Here is a 21,293-nt window from a genome sequence, read left to right as displayed (position 1 = left end):
AGCAGCAGAGAATCAAATTTTCTTGCCCTCACAGGATGAGGATAGGTTGATTTTTTCAGATCTCCATATTTTTAACCTCCCTCATGTGGTAACAAGGCTTTTCATGACAGTAGAGAACTGTGGGCATTTTCATTTGCTTTAAAAGACTTCTTTGCAGTCTGGACCTGGCATTCAGTGCATTTGTCTTTGAAAGTTCTTGACAAAAAGGTCTTCATCCCAGCACAGAAAACTGTCACATGTGGAGGGCATCCATATCTATTCATGCTACCAGCACTGCTGTGATTTAAAACAAACAAATCAACCCCTTTTCCCTGCACTGTGGAAAGCGACAATTGTCTTGATATTGATATCTGTGTAGCATTACTGAGTGCAGCAAGAAATGGGGTTTAGGTACTACAGTGAAATGACACTTCACTAATTTTCCTATTTCATGCATGTTTGTAAGGTATTTTACATGAAAAACATTCTGCACAGGGCTGATAATGAAAGTAGAAATGAGACAGGGATGACACACACTCTCAGTCCAGATTTCCCAGAGCAGCAGACTGCCCCTTGGCAATTCCTCCTCGCCAGAAAGGTTAGACAGATCACATAAGGGCACATGGCTGTGTGGGGGCTTGGGGGTGGGCTGACAGGGTGACATTATTTAGGTTATGATATCAGATACTACTTGGCAGCAAATACAGTCCTTGCTTGAATCCTATTACAAGACAGTTCTAGAAGCAAAGCTCCAAAGGAGCTCAAGTGACCCTGTAAGAAGGAAAGAAAACAGGTTATGTCTTGCTGCAATTTCTTTGGGATGTGAGGACAAATGAAACACAAACACAGGAATACCTGTAAAGTGCACCCTGAAAGAAATTTCTTAGGAATAATTGGGTTTTATTGTTTCCTGATATTTTTTGCAGATAGGTATTTCCAGTTAGGCTATCTCCCCTGTCCTTTCACTGACAGACCCCTGCTACACAGCAGTGATACTGGTGTCCTTGAGACAAACCTGATGACATAGATCACTGCCTCTTCACTAATGCATATGCTAGATCAGAAAAGTGTTTAAAAACACAGTTCTAGCCTGGAAAGCAACAGCAACTTGTTACTCACAAGGCATTTCTGTTTTGGGGTTTGAGTTTTTATTTTTACTCTGTTGCATTTTTTCTCTTCTAATGAAATTCTAGTTTTGTTCTCACTGTAGCGCAACCCGTAGCTATGGAAAAAGTATAATCAGGTTTAATTAATATGAAAATAGATTATTAAATTCTAATTGTAGAATTCTGTTGCCATTAAGTCTAAAAAATTTCTATTAAATTTTTCAAAAAAATACCCAAAACCCACACAAACAAAAAAACAACCTCGACATGTTAAGGGCTGGCAAACCAACTGCACATTGATTTGGAAGGCAGCAAAGTATGCAATGCTTTACAACCACACAAGGATAATTTCTAGTTATTAATGATGATGGAAACCAGCAAAGTGAAAATATTCTACTTAGAAAACAACCTGCAACACCTTCTCTTTGTAAGCAAAGCTTGCTGCACATTTACTTTCACTCCCAAGCTGTTTTCCCTACAGACGGAGAATCAAATGTGTGTTGGAGCCCCATGGGGTATCTGTGTGGGCCAGGTGCATCACAGCTGGCCAAGACCCTGTGGCACAATGGAAGGACAGACTGCCAGTCAACCTCTGCAAAGCTTGCAGTTGCTCCATGAATTCAAGTACAGAAGTAAACTTTTATCTTTAAGTAGTTCAAGGAGTCCCAACACTTTCTCTATGGAGATAGAAGTCTTAGAAACATGACAGTGATACAGGATCCCTGCAACTTCTTTCTATTTTGCCAGGCTTTGTGCAGTCCTTGGAAGTGATTCAGGATCCACAGAGGGCCACAGCTTTCAGACAGAAAAATGCCCTACATAAGTGACAACTAGTCACTTAATACCACCTAGTGGTATTGACATTTAAAAAAGACTTTACATGCATTTGAAAAAAACCAAACCCACCCAACCCTTCAACAAAATTACCAGTATCTATTCTTCTGTACATTTTCACATCCCCACAGATTTTACCAAGGCTTCTGATTTACACAGTTCTCTCTAAAAATGTCCTGAGATGCATGGTAACATCCAACCTTCATGGCATTGTCTGGCCCCAAAGCCTTGTCATGGTTGTTTTTGCTTTTTCACCCAAAAGATGTAATCACTCTGCCATCACAAGAAGCAGGAAGGAAAATATATAAAATATATTTAGCAAAACCAGTAAAATTAAAGTGGAACAGAAAATGCAGTCAAGTAGCAAACATGTACAGCAGCAGATTTTACAGTTTTTCCTACACATACCTCTGCACTTATTTCACACACACTCTTTAAGGAGAAGGAAGAAAATAGAAATCAGATAGTGTTACGAAAGAAAACATTTCTTTTCCTGAACAGTAAATGGGGTTTATTACTGCTTTCTGCTTTTGAAACTCCAATTCAGACTATATATATACCTCTAAGAAAAATAAGAGAAGGACACCCTTTTCTCTGTCCCTAGAGCAAAATTACACTGTCCTCCTTTTACAGACTATACTGGTATCTTAAATAGTTACACTTGCAGGATCTAGACATTATCTGGCCATCTTAAGATGCAGGTAACAAACATTTTAACCAAGATACAAAACAGGTATCCAATTTTTCCAGCTTTCCTGAGGCTGAGTGAATTGTTTAAATACATGTGCGCTTATCAAAATCCATGTTACAGTACATTTTAACAGTAGTTTGTTAAGAAATCATGAAAGTGCATAACAGCCTAAAAGCAGGCAAAAAGTACTTCAGAAGAACAGTCTTTCCTTAAAGTGGCAGAAGAATATAAGCCTTCCCCAAAGTAGTGTTGATCTTGTGTGAGGACATCAGTGATCTTCCTAGAGATTCCACAGTGTGGTGGTGGCCTTTTGGCTTTGGGGTTTTTTTTTTTGTGAGTTACAACAATAATTTCAATGAACAAAAGACCACTAGTAGTATTGGTGCAGTTCCAAAACTAAAGCAAATGTCCTGACAGCTTATTAAACCAAGTTACCAGTGAGATTTCAAATCAATACTTCTGTTGGAGTCTAGCGATGACTTTCACTCAGGGAACACCAAACACAGAGACAGGAAGCAGCTTGATTATGCCACAAACCTAAACTGCAGCTCCAAGACAGCAACTTAAAGCAAATCAAACATATTTGTCTTTACAACCATTAACAGCAGGCCAGACAGAGAGAGGAAGAAAAAGGGAAGTACATCACACCCACAGCTTTGCTTTACTCTAACTTGTAAAGGCAACAGCGTGTCAGGAAAATCAAATCCGATACCATCTAATAGATGTTAAAGTGAAAACAGCTGTTCCACAAGATTCAAATATAGGCAACAGAAAAACTAGTAATGAATTATGTATCTGTCACAGTGGGTAGCTTCTTTGTTCTCTTTGGAAATATAGATTTGTCTGGAATGTTTTTCAAAATAAAGAGGAATTTATTATTTAATTAACAAAATTTACACGGATAGTATCGCATTTCATTTCAGAATTCCAAAACAGTACTCTTTCCCCCAACAAACTTGTTGATAAAATGGCAGACTTTTACTAATCCCTTTCAAGATGTCATGTTAAACATTATGCAATTATACTTGTAGATTGATCTGTTTTTCTTTTTCTGGGTAAGATTACAAAGTTATCACTTTCTTCTCCTTCTCCTTCCCTCTTCTAGTTCATGTACAACCTGCTCCTTGGCTGGCTGTCCAGACAAATTCCACTTGGAGGGTTGCGCTTTTTTCCTTTTCTGCTTGTAAGACATGGCAAATTACTGAACGAAAAATCCACCACCAATTCCATCACTCACAACTGAAGCCAATCTAAGTTTCAAAAAGGCAAAATTGATGGGGTTTGTGTATACTTAGACAAACAAGTGTGAATAAAGGCTTTGTACCCAAATCGTTCAAGTTTATTCCAGAACTCATATTTAAGGTAAAGCAGAATAGTTCCATTTTCTACATGAAAGGCTCTTGGATACGCTGCTGTTAAGTCTTACCAATTGCATTCAGGAATTTCCTCAAAATTACCTTAAATGTTTCTGTCCCTCCCCAAAATATTCACTGAATGAAACCATGCTAATATAAATATATAACTGCATAATCTTACTTTTGACACCAGTAAAATTCTAGTGATACATACAGCCAAGATATATAGCAAGCTGTCACTACCACAGTTGTTGCGTAGTTTTACTTTCAGGATTTGTGAAGCTTTTTTTTTCCCCCCCTTATCTAAATGATGTGAGTGCATGGAAGTAAGAGGGGGACACTAGAAAATAGCTGTAGTTTATTTAAATGTAATTGCATTATAGCACATTAGGAACTGCTGCCTGTAACTGAACTTTTCTGATACCCATGAAGTAACATGCTGTTGTTAGATGTTCCTTACATAGGAACAGATTATGAGCTTGGAGAACATTTCTGTGCCAGATACCATCATAAAAACTGTTTATATTAAATACACACACACACACACACAAATTAAAGACCCAGAAATCAGTATTCCTTTTGAGTAGACAAATGCCACCAATAATAGTGACCAGAAAAGTTAAAACTTCTCTTGGAAGATGGGGAAAAAGATTAATCTGATTATATATTCACAGTCATTTCTGGTAATTGCAGTTCAGTGTGAGATACTGCTGTTGCACCCCTAATCACACTTTTTCCTATTGATGGACAAACTCATGCCATAAGTGCTGATGTAAATTAAAGTTACTCCACCAACTTTTAACCTAATTACTGTGCATTCACTGTAGCCAAAGAGCAAAAGGTGTAGCCTAAGGTTTCATAATGTTGCTATTTATGTTTCCACTGTAAGGAAGTATAACAAATGCTTTTTCAGGGATTCAACACAGGTGAGATTTTAGAAAAATATTAAACAAGAATACACACAAATCACACGTGGCCAAAACAAAATAAAAAAAGTCTTTAGTGGAAAACAATTTTATCCTCTTCCTGCTTATGGATCTTAAAAATACACAAAGTGATAATTTCAAAATGGAAAATTCAGTCATGATAAGGCTTGATTACACAGCCATTTCCCAAGTCTTATTGCAATAAAACGTGAAATACTTCTATGCAACTTCATATCTTCAACTGTACAGATAAAACAATGCCTGAAATCAACTAGCACTTCAATCCCTGTGTTTTTAATATATAAACTCAACACAGTATTGAATGACACATTTAAAATATTTACACACTTGACCAACAGCAGTACTAGCATTTATTGCCTTAAAACTGCATGTTCACTGCATGGAGGTTTCTTATTTTGCACAAAGAAAACAAATAATATAGGTATTTTTTTTTCCTAATTGAAAATTCCAGAATGGTTTAAGGGGAGATTGAAATGTGTGGTGAATACTATTAGAGAGGTTTTTATCAATTTCAAGTATCAAACTGTAACAGATTGGAAAATTACATGGGTAGTAGTATCTCCCTCTTGAGGTTGGAAGGGCCTTCCAAATTTGCTTAAGAACAGCTTAAAAGGACAGGAAAAGCAGGGTAGGGAACAGGAAGAAATAAAAATCAGAATCAATTTTAATTCACTGAAGAGAAGAAAAAGCCAGAGGTATCTTAATTCTCAGTTTCTAGGGCCCCAGGAAATCTCACACTGAAAAAAGGGCTCTATGATAGCTGGGGATTTGAGGCTCTAGAGCAAAACACACTTCATGATTTGCTTCATGATCAGTGTCAGAAAACATTAATCTATTTTACTGAAAACAGAGCACAAGCTACTCAAATGCAAATTTATGGGGACACGGGAGCAGGGCTAGCTCTTTTAAATTTTAATTGTTATCATTAGGCTTTGGTTATACTTAGTGACTGGAACACACATGGGAGAAACATGTGGCATTTGTTCCTTGCAGAAAAATGTAAAGAAAACCAAAAGTAAACCAAACAAAACCCTATCACCGCAAGCAGCACTTGTCACAAGCAGAGGCACCAAAGCCTGAATAACCAATAACTGTCCTCTCTCTTTGAAGATCAGAACTGAGGCACACTGGTGGGGAATCTCACCTTATATAAGAAGCCACCGCCATTTCAATTGGCTGTAATTGAAATAATGACAATTTTACAGCAAGCATTACTGTACTGCAGTAGATCAGTCCTGGGAATACTGCACCACTGCTGCCTCTACTGGGCTTTACCGTTATGAAAATCTTCTGTTTTCATCACAGTAAATCTTAGACCTCACAAAACTAAAACTAAAGTATATAATATTTACATAGCATCTCAGATCCTCAATGCATTTTATAGGCATAAGCTAATCCTCACAACATCCCTGTGAGGTAGGTAGGTGTTAATGCTATTTTAACAATAACACAGTTCTAGTGACTTGCTAGTGGCCACAGAGGATCCTGTGGATAAACATTACAAAATTTGAGGAGCCTGGCTCCTACTCCTGCGCTTATATTCATCAAGCTACTTCCATAAAAAAACCCACCCCTTATTATGTAATCACTTAACCAAATCTGAAATTACTTGAAGTGTTTTACAAGCAAAATGCTGCAAATTTGTGTTTTTTAATAGTTTTACAGACCGCAAATTAGAATTTGCTTTCCCTTTTAAAGAACTAGATTTTAAATGGACAACTGACTGCTCTGAACAAGCTTATTTTCTAGAACTACATGGCTTAGATATAAAGGGATTTGCCCAGGTAAACACTGGGGCTTTAGTGAGCTCTTCTCACTATGAAAACAATGACTCCAATTCAAACCCCTCTCTTTCAACTAGTAGGATTTGGACATGCTGAGAAAACAAGTTTCTCGTTCCTGAGAAAAAAGGTGAGCCCTTTACCATTAAATAGGGAAACACAAACCTCTGGGCGAAAAGTAGCAGATTCTGGCGGTAATTCAGTGAAGCTAATTAAGGCATAAATGCACATCAAAGTGGAAGTTTCATGCATCCAGTCCATTTCTCCCTGTCCGTATGTATCTGTGCTTTCGACAAGGTCTTGAATTTTATGATTGAAGTTGATGCTTGTCAGTGTTCAAAACTACAGGTTGAACAAAATTATTATGCCAGCATTAGAACTAACTAATACAATGGGGAAGGAGCTGGCCAGAAAAGAAGCTAGTCTCAGAATGAAAACACTGGTCCAATAATCTGTTTCAGCAAGAAAAGTCTGGACAAATATGTTTGTCACAATTATATCATGCAGCATTTATAACTTGGTTTGAATTGCCTTTTTTCTTCCTTCAAAAAACAGGCGCATTTTTAGAACCATTATTCACTCTCCACAGTGAATGGAGAATTAATGCAATGATGCTATGGAACTTTCTGAACACTTATGTTGAGCCATGTCTCAGTGTTCACTACAAACAGTCTGAGCCTTTCCTGTGGACCTCAGTGTGCTTTCACACCCTGATTTACAGCAACTGGATGTGTAGATGATCACAGAAAATTATTTTTTTCTATTTTTTTTTTGGTACAGAAGGGATACAGAAGTCAAATAGCTCAGGTAGAAGCAGTCACCAGGAGGAGTATGAATGAACAGGACTTATTTCCTTTGCAACCATTTCATGGATGCCACTAAGAGACATCTTAGCATTGCTCTAAAAGAAACACAAAATGGCATGGGAAGATCTTTGTTGAATATATGAGAATGAAAGGAAAATTAAAAAACAGGCAAGTGTAACATAAAGCAGGAAATTACAAAAAAAACCCAAGCCCTTACTAGGACAGTTTTCCTTTAACATATAATATTATTTTTAAATGAAGGGCAAAGGAAAATTTTAAACCACCTTTAAAACTAGTATTTGAAAGTGGGTGTTCATACTAAAGTCTTGATACTCAGAAATGCTGTGTGTTTCTGCTTGTTACAACACAATGGGCCTGAAAAGAAAAAAAATGGGTATGCACATTACTTTGCCCAGAATACAAACCCAATTTGTGCTCCCATTCATCACAATATGCAAGAGATTTCAACCCTTTAAAGTTAATAAATATTTTTAAATAGTGAGCCAGTTTTAGGATTAATAAAACAATAGTGACAGAACTAGTTATAAAAGAAAGGATGACTGAGTGCATCAGTTACTCAGATCCAAAACATGGAATATTTGCTATGATCTCTTTGAAGACTTCAGTCTAGATACCTGACATCAGGCACATCATAACAAACCAGCAGCTCCTACTGCTGCTGATGTTCCCCAAGCTTCAGTGCCCTTCATCTGAAAAAAAATGAGGTTTCAGAACTTCTGCCCCTCCAATGTACAAACTCAGAAAAACCCCAAAATCAGTTTCAAAAACAGCAAACCCCAATTTAAAAATAAAAACTCAGCCATCACAACAGTTTGGAACAGAATGATCTGCCAGGATCATTGTATTTTGTGCAAGTGCACAGTCAAGAAATCCTTTAAAGAAAAGCACTAGAGTTTAAAGAAAAAATTGAGAGCAATTCTCCTGTTCTAAAATACTATGCAATTTTCTTAGAAATAAAATACTATCTGGGAAGGTACACTATTATCTAAGAAGTTTTATGGTCACTTTGTAATGTGTAAATCTGCCCTTGCCCAGTTTTCACATAAATTAAAAGAGAAAAGTATAATAAAGAGATGGCATTTTTGGCCTTATGGATCCATGCTTAGACACTTAGGATTTAACTTACCAAAAAGCCCCCACCACCCCCCAAAAAAACCCCACAAAAACAACAAAAAAACCAAAACAAAACACTGCCAAAAAACAATAACAACAACAAACAAAAACAAAACACAACCCCCCAAAAATAAAAACAAACAAACAAAAAACCAAACCAAAACAAAAAACCCAAGAAACCTTAGATCACTTGTAGCACAGTATGAGAGATTTGTGTCTGTTGTGAGATTCTGGCAATTGTGACTAATTTTGAGATGAATAGCTGAAGAATGGCACAGAATTGCAAACACGACTCTATACATAGCCATATAAAGGTGTATACCAGATTTTTTTTATAAACTGTAAAAACACATGGGAAATATTTAACAGCATAATCTAGCAGAGATCTTAAACAGAAGGGCCCACTTCTGCCTCTGTGTATTTCCACAAAAATAATTTTACTAGACATGCAGCATTTGTGTTTGCTTCAGTTTCCTCGGGCTCATAACAGGAGACAAAGCAGGCCTTGCTTTCATGTTCATGTGCTGCTCTCCCTTGTTGGTTCTATATACTCAGGGCACTATATTCTGCTATAATAAAAGCTAAAGTGCTGAATGAAAAACCAAGCAAGAGCAGAGCAGCTGGGAGAGCTCTGCAGAAGTGGGACTAGATTCAGCAAAAATCAAAAATCTCCTGCAGATTTTTGTTTGCAGAGACCTCCCAATTACCCTTCCCCACTGGAATCAAACAGACATGCTTGAGTAAAAGGGTTTGATGCCCCTGTGCTAGCATAATTGTTTTAGCTAATGCCCAACTTTACAAAGTTTGCCATTAATTCACACCTTTTGGGTTGTTATTGCTTAAGCAAACAGTTCAGTGTAGAAACACATTGCAGTTGCATGCAACCCAGGTGAGAATCAAGACAGATACTGAAAGTAAAACTACACATGAACCTTGCATTAGACACTCATTCCAAAACAACACGTCAACATGAAGGGCTGCAACAGGTACACAGCAGCTCAGTGCCAACATCCTAAACCAACTCTCAAGAGTCAAATCTTGCCTTAAAGTTCTTACCTAAAGTATATGAGCTTTTTTTTTTCTTTTAAATTAAGGCAATGAAATGGCTACAGTTCCTAAAGTTCATTTTTGGGCAAAAATATACACCTTTTTTTTTTTCTCTGAACTTTAGGCAGCAGAACATAATGTAAAAACCTGCATTGCATTAAACCTGCAATGTCAGGTTGATGTAGAAAAACAGAACTAAACACAAGTTAAAATACCATTTGGTTTTTCTTCCCCATTGGAACACAAACTTTAAGAGAGGAAAAATAAAGCTTAAAATCAGCTAAACTGTTTAGAGCTTTATATGTATCTGCTTCACACTCTAACATGATTTTGGGTAGAAAAGAAATCTGTAAGTTTACATGACCACTCATATTTTAAACCAGTGCAGGGGGAAAGGCACTGCATTTATTTCATTGTGCCCATATCTGTTTGCGCATAAATGGAAAAAAACTCAATTCAGATTTTCTGTTCATTCTCTTCCACACCCAAGTATGACAGATTGCAGCTAACACATAATAGCAGAAGCTGATTCAAAGTTGACCTCTCCTATTCCGTGGTGTTATGTTCAAACTTCCAGGCTCTCTAGAATCTGAGATGGCTGCAAAGAACCCAGAGACAGGTACAAGATTTAGTCAGCATTCAGCATTTCTCAGTGCATTTTGCAGAAAGGGTCTAAATTAGGCATAGAGTTTTGTTGTTTATTTTACACAGAGAAGTCCACCAACATTTGCCATAAATTCTTCTAAACTCTTTAAGAAGGCCATCTTCTGCTTACGGTCCAGTGTAGGAGGAGTGCTGCTTGCAGTAAGCTTGTTGAAGGCATCTGCTAACCGCTGGTAAATTACTGGATCTTGTTGAGTTGATAGCAATGTTTCAACTAACTCTGAATATTCAGCCTGTTAAACAAACATTAAAAAAAAAAAAAAAAAAGAGAGACACAATATTTACAACTTCTCTCATCAGAACATGATCCAGAATAAAGGCTGTGACAGAAAACCATTAGTACCTCTTCACCTGTCCTCACAGCCTTTCACCTACCTCTAAACCAGATAAAATCCTTCATCCAGGCTAAGTATTTTTTAAGGCTAAAGAAAACTTCAAAGCAAGGCACAATGCTTTGCTGTGCAGAGTAATATCAGAATTTTAAGGCAAAGGGCCTTCTGGCTCTTCCTTAGCATAGACTTATTCCTGCAGACTGGACTGTTTTTTCTTGATGCCTATCCCATATTCCATGCCAGCCATCTCCTCTCACAGATTCTCTGTTTTCTAGGGCTCCTTCCCTGGGACAAAGAGCTTAGATTCCTTTCTAAGAGTATCCTACTTATTTTCATACTTATGTAGACTGAAACAAAAGACAAAGAAACACCTGAAGCAAGTCCAAAGGGACTGAGCTCTGGGACTCCTGTGAAGGACACAGGAGTCACAACAGCAGTTCCCTCCATTCTACCCATGAAGGGTTGGGTGAGGGTAGACACCATAAGAATTTGCCCCCTGTGGGTGGTATCACAGGGTCCTTTTCTTTTACATGTTCACGAGTCCCTCTTTGAGGGATAAGGGCTGCTAACAAGAGCGAGGATCTGTAGGACAAAGTGGCTTAGCAAAGGCTTTGCCAAGCCAGCAGGAAGGGCTTTAAAGGGCTTGTTGAGGGATGGAGGTAACAACTTGCAGATAAGTAAAGAGACAGAGACCGAGAGCATTAAGAGCAAAGAAATGTGATGGGTTTAAAAGTGCTCCTCAAAGGATGAAACAGGCTGAAAGAAGGCCAACCTGAAATGCCTGTGTAGAAGTGTGTTCAACTTTGGAAACAGAAGGAGCTGGAGCTTCACGTGCAGGTTCAGAGCTGCAACATTACTGCAGACACTGATATGTGGTGGGACAGGTGGCATGATTGGAGTGTTCCAAGGGACAGGCGGAAGCTTGTTAGAGCTCTTCAGGGCAGAAGATGACAGAAGACTGACACTTATGTGAAAAGGCAGCTCAAATGAAAGATGGTTCTCTACAGACTGGGCAGCAATCTAGTTGAGTGCTTAGGAATCATGATCAGAGGAGAAGCAGTAAAGATGACATCTTTTGGGGTGAGATCTCATTACAAATCACCAGAACAGGGCTTTTACTCATCTTAAAGCAACTTGAGGAAGTTTCCAGATCAGACTTACAGGAGATGATCTCCCTGACATTTGCTCACATACCAGATGGGCTACCCAGGGGTGTGACTTTGCATCTGCTGTTCACACCTAGTAAGAGCTGGTCACAGATGTGGTAATTAATGCCAGCCTTTCAGTTATCATTAAATAGTGGAGTTAAAGATTCCCAGGAAAGCGAGGAAAGAGGGCAGCCAAGTACAGGAACTGGACAACATGAGAGCAGATGTCACCTTCTTCAAGACTGGTAGGTGGGATCCTGTGGGAGTGAGCTCTGAAGACAAAAAGAGCTCAAGAGAGCTGACAGGTCCTAAGGACAACCTCTTCCAAGCACAAGAATGGCTACAGAGGAAAACAATAAGGACACTGTTGCAGCTAAGCAGGGACTTAATGACTGAACTCCAGCACAAGGGCAACATATGCAGGAAATAGAAGCAGGATGAACTAGAAAGGAGGACAGCAGAAACAGTGTCTGGACAAGAAGAATGACAGAAAAATGAAGTTCAGCTAAAGCTGAATTTAGTAAAGGACATCCAAGACAACAAAAGCAGCTTCTACCAGTACTTTAAGAGTAAAAGAAGGAGCAGGGAAAATATGGGTTCCATTGCTGAATGGAATAGATGATTTAATGATAGCAGACAAAAGGTAAGGCTGAAATAATCAATGCTTTCTTTTGCCTTGGTCTTCACTGACAGGTTTTTCCAGACCTTTTGACTAGAGACAGAGTCCAAGGAGGAGATGAACTACGCATAGTAAAGAGGATCAACCTAGGGATCTCTTGAGAAATCTTGATGCATGCAAGCTCATAAGACCTGACAGAATCTATCCAAGGGATCAGAAAGCTGGCCCATGTAATTCATTACTGGCTGCTCTCTATCATCTACAAATGACTAAGAAAATCATGAAGCGAGGACTCCTGGAAGTTATTTCTGGGCGTGTGAAAGTCAGAGGACCCAAGGGAATGGCCTGAAGTTGTGTTAGGGGAAATTTATGTTGGGTACGAGGGAAAGGTTCTTCACCCAGAGGGTGGCTGGGCACTGGAACAGGCTCCCCAGGGAAGTGATCACAGCACCAGCCTGACAGAGCTCAAGAAGTGTTTGGACAATGCACTCAGGCACATGGCGTGATTCTTTGAGATGGTCCTGTGCAGGGCCAGGAGCTGGACTCAATGATCCTCATGGGTCCCTTCCAACTCAACATATTCTGTGATTCTGAGAACATGTAGTGTGGATTTACCCAGGGCAAACCATGCTTTATGAACCTGTCTTCTTAGACAAAATGACTTACATCTCTGGCTAAGACAAGTGCAGTGGATGCCTAAGGTAAGCAGGTTCTCAACAGCTGTATACTGCACCCTTGCAACCCAGCTAGGATTTTATTGTCTTAATGGGTGAGAGCTCTCATCTGTACCTTGTCCTGTTAAATATTTTAGTCAGTCACCTGGAGGAGGAGGGGAAACACACTCTTCTCCCAGTCTGGGGATGAAACCAAACTGGCGAGTGCAACCAGTGCATTCAAGGGTGGGACTGACATTTAAAGACACTCAGGCTGGAGCAGTGAGCTGACAGTCATGAAACTCAGCAAGGATAAATGCAAAGACCTGCAGCTGAAACAGGCAGATCTCCTGAGGATGCCCCCTTTTAACCCAAATGATTCCATGATTTATCAGATGCACAAGAAATAACCACTCTTCTTTAACAAATGACTTCTTTTCAGGGTGTGTCTGAATACCATACCTGATGCAAACACACTAATGTGTAGAATGCTTCACCTGCTGCAGTTGTCATTTCTGTATTGTGCTTCTGAAGTACCAGCATATCAAAAACCATCTGAAATGGCAAAACAGAAGTAATTGTGTAAGTGTAAACTTAACTTTCCACTTTATCAACATTTGCTGCTGAAGCTCATCTTCACTTTGATAATAACAATGAACATTTATTACAAACATCCAAGGTTGCTGTTTGCTTTGGTGCCCTCATTTTTTATTTTTGGATTTAGGTACCAGAACTTTAGAAGCCAAGTCTCAGCTCAACAGTATAAATTCCCATCTCAAAGCACTAGAACCTGTGCTGATTTATATCAACTGTTCTTTGGACATCACTTGTATTTTTCTCCAAAAGCTTCAGATATACCAGAGAAATAATGAAAAAAGCCTTTGCTCTTCCAGAATAAAATACAGAACTTTTCCTCAAGTTTTGGAGACTCCTATAGCTCACAGAAAGTCGAACAGGGAAGAGATTAGTAAAGAGGATTTTTATAATTTTAAGTGGAAACTCAGAAATAAGGAATGAAACTATGTTAACTTAGGAGATACATAAAGACAAAATTATGCAAGTTTTTCATTCTCTCAGCTTGTCTGATGAAAGCATTTAATGAGCAATCCTCAGAAATCCCAGTCAGTTTGCTAAGATGTCCTAAGTAAAACTGAAACCTATACAAAATCAGAAGACAAGCACACAGATTTCACAATTACTTTCTTGCCACTTAGTAGGAACCTAGTTGCTACCAGGTCGTGGATGGCCCTAAAAGTAAAGTACTGAACGTGACACTGAATTAAGGAAATGCATAATTCATTAGATACACTGAATAAATGACAGCATTTCCTTCCTTGTTCCCAGCTATGCTCTTTTTCATGCCTTTTCTTTTAGTACTCTACCCAGCCTCCAGTTCACAGAATTCTGGAAGCCTTCTGTTCACAGCTTCACCAGTAACTGCTAAAACTGTCAATCTCAAGTGCAGAGCATGGATAGAAAAATTCCTTTCTGAGAGGCTCAGGTCTTTTGTTTACTGGCAATAATAGATTTGTTCCCTCTACACCTCCATCCTCTTTTGTCAAGACTCTAGTCTGGTACCTTCAGTTCTTCCTGCCTTATTTCTTCTTAAACTGATACTTTTATTTTTGGGTAACAGGCTCTGTCTTACTATATGTATTATCCTGATTAATCTGGATATGATCACTGTTTGGCTTCTGGATGCTACTTTTATGCAAAAAACCAAAGTAACAAGAAACATAGATACCTTACCTTAAGAAAGTGCCTTGTTGCTAGAAAAAGAGTTGAATCTGTTTCTTGTGCTTTTGCACACTGTTCTGCTAATGGTGTTACAGCCTCCAGACAGAGCTGGCAAACCTCTGAGCTCATTCTGATAATGGATGTTAAAGAATTGAAGTCAAATTTCAATTAAATGGTGGTCACACTACCTAGCTATGACACTAGAAAATATCTGAAATGTTTCTATGTTTCAAGGCTTCTTTTCACTACAAAGTTGCTAATTAAAAATCAAAATTTAAAAATGCTAGAAAAAGGGGGGAAAAAGGATTCCAACTTCATTACTTTTTTTATTAGCTACATGCCCTAAGGTAACATAACCCTCTCTGACATAACATTTTCAGAAAGAGTCCCTTATGGTCAAGCTCATCTGTTTCTGACACGTGCCACAGATTAGTGAAAATGGTACTCCCATTATGAGAGGGAGAGCCCATTGGCACCCTGACAGGAAATGCTCTGGAGCCAGCCCAGTAGAACAGCAGCAATGTTTTGTATTTCCAGCTGAGACACTAATTCAGGAATGGCTTTGGGATACCAGCTGAAGGCTTATGAAGTTACACACTCTGAAATGAAGTAATGGAGGAGGCAGGAATGGCTGCCAGAAAAAACTTACATGCTAAGCTACTTAAAGGCTGCACCCAAGCACCACAAGTCAGAGGCATATCAGCTAATGCTGGAATCTCAGTGGACACTACAGTGAAACTCTCAATCCCCAGAGAGCAGAGTCAATTACCAATATACAATTATACATGCAGATATTGATAAAAAAAGGAAAAAAACCCCATATTTTTAACAGGTCCCTATAAAAGCAACTTAGATTTTTTCAGAAAAACATTCCCAAGTGCTACAAAGGATACGATGACATCCCTAACTCCAGTGAGTACATTAGGCTCTTAAAAAGGTCCTCTGGAAGTTGTGGAATCTTCTCAGGGAATATCTCACATATGAAAGTGATTAATTTATAATATTGATTACACAGAGATGGAAACTGTCAAAAGAAAAGCATGGTATTTTTAGATTCAATCACATAACTACTTTGGCATAATTTTCAACTGTACAAGACTGACGAAGTGCACTGAAAAAAAGAATTTTAGTAGGAAACTTGAGTCATTAGAATGGCTACAACTTTATAAAAATACAAACTCTGTGGTACAATAAAAGAAGATTCCTAAAGATAAACAGTAGATGGTGGCAGTCTAGTATCTGCTCTACACAAATTAAAGGAGTTTTATTTTAGACACAGACCAATCTAGTCCTGTGGGGTAAAAGCTTTGTGAGCATTTGAAGCACAATCAGGGGGCTCCCAGGGTAGATCCCCACTTTGGTTTGATTTAAAATGGGCGTGGCCCTCGCGCTCAGCAGGCGCTACCGGATGAGAAGGCATGTGGAGAGGGGACAGCTGAGACACCCTCCTGAAGTGTCCCCTGCTTCCAAGTAAAACATGAACACAGTGCAACAATGAAATGCTGCTGTCCTGTCGTTTCATATTTTACTGTTCTACTGACAAGCTGCTCATGCCTATGATCGACAGCCATCTGTATTGAGGAAATAAATAGTTACTTCTAACTCATATCATCATTTATCCTTCTTGTCACATTTCTGACACTATCAGAGAAGGGACTCCATGAGCCACATTTCAGGTTTGGCTGTTGATCTGCACAGACTTGCTTTTAGAAGAAAAGTTTTGTTTAGAACCTTCAGACATACATTTTCTCAGCTTACAGTACTTCTTTTCAAAGAGTATTTAGAACTATGTCACAGTTATTTACATTTATGAAGTCTAGAAAATTCAGCTTATGGAGGTGGAATGCATAGAGGAACAAAGTCTGGGAATTCATTACTATAAAGCTTACATATTCTAGCAGCTCTGTGTAAAAAATACACTTACCTTCAGCAGATCTTGTGACATTAGAGGCAGAACTAGGTTAACCCCATATAAGACAACATCTGCTGCTGATACAGATCTATTTGTAACTTGCCCAGGCTCATGTCCTCTAAATACTTCATCTGCAGAAAAGAAAAAAATATTTTGTACAAAAGGAAGATTAAACATATTGAAGGAACAGTCCCATTTCTTTATAATACAGACATTTTTAAAAATAGGACTAGTCCCCTCTCTCCAAACAAAATTGTGAGGCACAGTATTAAAATAGAAACTTAGTGAGTGGAGGCTGTCACATCACTCTATATTTATATTCATTAGGACTAAGCATTTCATAATCACTTGTACCAGATGGCATGCTAAACCAGAACACTTCAGATACTGAGGGCTCCCTTCCATTACAGAATTTAGCATTTGTTTCTAGTGATAGTTGCTTCATGCCTGTACATAAATACAGAGTGAGTAAAATATTACATATATTTACATATTCTTTAATATCTTTTATTAACAGAAGGAGGAAAAATGGGAGAGCTAACAGACAAAGTTCTGCAGTTTGAATGTTGTCAAGTTTTCTCCAGTTACAGCTTAAGCCCTACATTTCCCATCAACCGGCAATGACCTTTTATAATTCCTGCATTGAGTCAGCAGCAGTATGTAGAAAATTCTCAATAGATTTGATCTCTGGGCACTGCATCTAGGTTTTATTCACATTACTTTTTTTCATGGTAAGTGTTTTCCACACAACTAACATCCAGATCTCAAAGCAAATACTTTACAAAGCACTGGGTTGTCCATTCAATGGACAAAATCTAAATCTGCTTCTGTATTCGTGTTGTGCACACATAATGAAAAAAAAAAATGTACTACATTTCAGAGTACAAGATTCTCTCTTTCAATATGTACCTCAGAAAAGCAATGAATATCAAAATATGCTTGGTGTCAAACTGAATCTGCCTGGACTGTTATCTGTGCAAAGTATATAGAACATGGTGAGATATGACCCATGCAAATGCAATTTGCAACAACTGCAATTTTACATGGCAAATTCACGAAAGAAAGTAACGGGCTGGAATACAAGAAGGAACCCTTAGCTACACCCACAAACCATAAGGCATGTTCTGTGAAAGAGGAATACAGAAGACCCTCACATGATGGAATTTTAATGACTCAACACTTCACAAAAGTTGAATCCTGTACTAAGAAGACCACCCATCTGCTCTCTTGAGCTACTTTACTACTCCAACTTCTCTATGTGCTTTTTGTTATAAAACTGCTGGTACAACATATTCAGACTTGCAACATTCAGATTTCAAGCTGTTTCATATATCCATAATTTATTTTATGGCAGCAATAATAATTTCAGATGTCAGAATATTGTGAAAAGTCCTTCTTTGCTACTTAAAATAGCAATTTCCATATCCTGACCTAGTCAAGCCTAAACTTCAGCTTTTACTTTACATGGACTGAACACAAGCCCCAAAATGGTTCTTACAGTTTAGAAAACAACATGTGGTTCATCAATTACCAATTCCTTAATACCTGTATCACTGAAATCTATGAATTCCTTTGACAGAAGATTAGTGAGAAGCTCCATAATAAGAAGGAGATCCTGGTACTGGTCTTCTTCTGCTGTAACATCTATCCGTTGTCGACCTAGATTATTCTTGGAATATACCTGGAGCAGAGTTAGGCAGGCCTCATACAAGTTCATGGCTTTGGCCTATAAAACAATGTTACATAGTAAGAAAACTTCCACATGCTGAAAGCGAAACACTTTGTTTTAAGATGGCATTACTTGGTAGGCAATAGTTCAAGATTTTCATTTCCGTGCATGATCACTTTTGTACCAACTGTACACAAAATCATCAAGGAAACAGCCACCTTGGACAATAAGAACACTTATAGCCACATAGTGATGTGATACTGATTGAAAGAGCAAAACATTAATTTTCTGGATTCCTCAGTATTAAAAATCCAGAAAAGAGTGGTTTGGGACAGACTGGCATATCTCATAATCTCACAAACTAGATTACTAACAAAATCCCCATGGACACACTTTAATTATAGAAGTTTAGAGCCACAATACACTGTTTGTGCATACCCAGTTTGGAATAGGCAGGAACTCTTCCAGATTTGAAAACAAAGTTAGCCAATAGTGTAAATATGCAAGTGCAATGCACAAACTCAGAATTTTACCTGTTAACTTCTTGGGATCTATTAATGCCTTGCCTAGGACTAAGGCAGTGTCTCTATAGTATGTATTTGCCATGTAGAATACTTCTGCAATTCTCCTAGACTACACTTGAGAGTAGTTTGATATTGTTATAAAAAAGTACACAACATAGTCTGTCCTCTTCTGCCACCCACGCATAAACTAGTGATGAACTGTGGTTAAATTTATGGGTTAAAAAACCCAGTCTAAATGTCCTGCTTTTAATATTTGCAAGCATATGTTTTAAAACAAAGAAATTCCTTAATAGATATGTCCATATAGTCTTTCTTTCTCTCTATAAAAATCACTACATTTTATTTTGTTTAAGGAATAGCACTGTATACACATTTACAAACATGCATGTGCACCCACACACTTGGCCCCTCCTTTCCCTTCTGGTTGTATTTACCTCTCCAAGATAGCAAATTTGTTTATGTGCAACTTCAACAAAGACTTCTATTATGAGATTAACAGTCTCTGGTGTGTTTTTGTATACTTCCATTAATCCAATGCAATTATTAAGGAAGTCCATTAGGAAATTGAAGAGAATTGCTACGTTATCAATCTGGGTAGCCTCAGCAATGCCACAGAGCGCTTCTAACGTAGCAGTGATTTCCTGCTTCACTTCCTCCTCCTGGCAGATCTGCTGAAAGTTTTCTTGGTTTATCACATTCAAGAATCGCTGCTGAAGTGGCTGAAGAACCTTGAAATTTTTCAGAGAAGTCACATTAGGATGAGCATACTATTATATGAGATGTGAGGTTTAAATCACTTAGCAAACTCATTGCTTTTGGCATGGAATCAATCACTTCCAGTTGCCAACAGCTCAGTTATGTCATTATCTGTCACATTAATGCAAGTAGAAGTGGTAGTGAGCAGTGCTTCTCATTGTCCATCATGACCTGCAGGCAGGTGTCAAAATGAGCACCTCCATAAACATTTTAGCTAATTTTGTAGTGTTTAAACAAATGACAATGACTTTCTCTGCCTCAAAGCATTTTATTCCCTCCAAATTCAGCATTAGGGAAAAAAATTGTTACAGCATGTTAATGACACCATTAAGATTAATGCTCACAGTCATCTTTGCCACATTTAGATTCTCAATTGCAAAATCACTTTTGTCATTGTATTTTGAATTTAGAAACTTCCACCAAAATAGTCGATTTTTTTTCCCAATTACTTCCACTGCATTACAGTTTTACCTTAAATCACTAATTTTCTAGCTCTGCCAATAAAAGCATGTTTTTATCAGAAGGTCAATGCTTTACAAAGTCACATGGGTGCTTCCTGATGCCATTTCAGCTACTTTCTAGCATCAGCCTTTCTGGTATTAAATATGTGAACTTTAATGGTGCCAGGGCACAAAGAGGTGGTCAAGACTCTTCATTATGTTCCACATCAACTTTTTAGTTACTGTCATTATCATTAAATGATAACAGAATAAATCATAACACCATTAAATTAAAATGAAAGGAAGAAATGTCCCAGTGCAACGGAAATTTTTAATCTTCCATAATAGTCACTTTCAAACCTATTGCTCTACTGTCTGCTTCACAAATCCTACAATTAATTACTAGTGGTTTCTCTTTAGGTTGACATATTTTAGATACAATTTAGATGCAACATATACAAGTATTGACCATCAAAGAGAATAATTTAAAAAGTCATAAATAGTAAATATCAAAATATGTTATACAAATTGATTTTGTGTCACTATAAAATTCCCTAAACTAACTTGCTTATATGGAGGTAATAGAAGTATCAAAATAGCTTACCTCTGTCCAGTATTGTTGCTTTGTTTCTGTATCCATATGAGCAAAACCTCCTAGAACTAAAGCTTTCATTAGTGTTCTCTGCACAGAACTAGACAAATAGTGAAGAGGAGGGCTTCGCCTTGCAAACTGTTTAGCTAAATTCCACCAGTTTTCACACTGAATAACTAAGTTTGCCCTAAAAGAGGGGAAAAAAAATTATTAAAGACTTCATAAAATTGTATGAACAGAGCACATCAGGTTTCTAGCAATTGCCAGAATTTTTTGTTGCTATATTTTTTTTAATTCCTTTATTCTGAGGCTAAATTGCCCTTTGATTTTCATCTGAGAGCCTCAGCTCTCGGATTTCTAAAGTATATACCCTGAAAATAATTTATACAGGAGAAAAGCAGGGAAGTGCTTTAGTTTTACATACATACACACACAAGAGTTAATGGACATATTGCATGGATTAAAAGCTTAGTCTCATTACTTCATAATAAAATAAGCAATTTATTCCAAAACTAGCCCCTATGTGGTTAAATTTTTTTAAAAAGAAAAATCCTCAAGCATTTTAAAT

At 37.9% G+C, this 21,293-nt stretch overlaps 1 protein-coding gene across 1 annotated transcript in view; it reads right to left on the bottom strand.

The window, feature by feature from the left end:
• Positions 1 to 8,942: 8,942 nt before the first annotated feature.
• XPO4 (exportin 4) overlaps positions 8,943 to 21,293 on the bottom strand; it is a 74,313-nt gene continuing 61,962 nt past the window's right edge. The window contains exons 16-23 of the mRNA XM_084226686.1: positions 20,738 to 20,912; positions 19,372 to 19,665; positions 18,290 to 18,470; positions 16,757 to 16,875; positions 15,726 to 15,856; positions 14,845 to 14,962; positions 13,558 to 13,650; positions 8,943 to 10,576 (exon numbers count right to left, since the gene is read on the bottom strand). Of these exons, the coding sequence (XP_084082812.1) occupies positions 10,379 to 10,576; positions 13,558 to 13,650; positions 14,845 to 14,962; positions 15,726 to 15,856; positions 16,757 to 16,875; positions 18,290 to 18,470; positions 19,372 to 19,665; positions 20,738 to 20,912 (1,309 nt within the window). The 3' untranslated portion in view covers positions 8,943 to 10,378. The remainder of the gene's footprint in view (positions 10,577 to 13,557; positions 13,651 to 14,844; positions 14,963 to 15,725; positions 15,857 to 16,756; positions 16,876 to 18,289; positions 18,471 to 19,371; positions 19,666 to 20,737; positions 20,913 to 21,293) is intronic.

This window comes from Fringilla coelebs, assembly GCF_963513975.1.
Source record: "Fringilla coelebs genome assembly, chromosome: 2".
NCBI lineage: Eukaryota > Metazoa > Chordata > Aves > Passeriformes > Fringillidae > Fringilla > Fringilla coelebs.
This window is presented reverse-complemented; position numbering and strand designations above follow the sequence as displayed.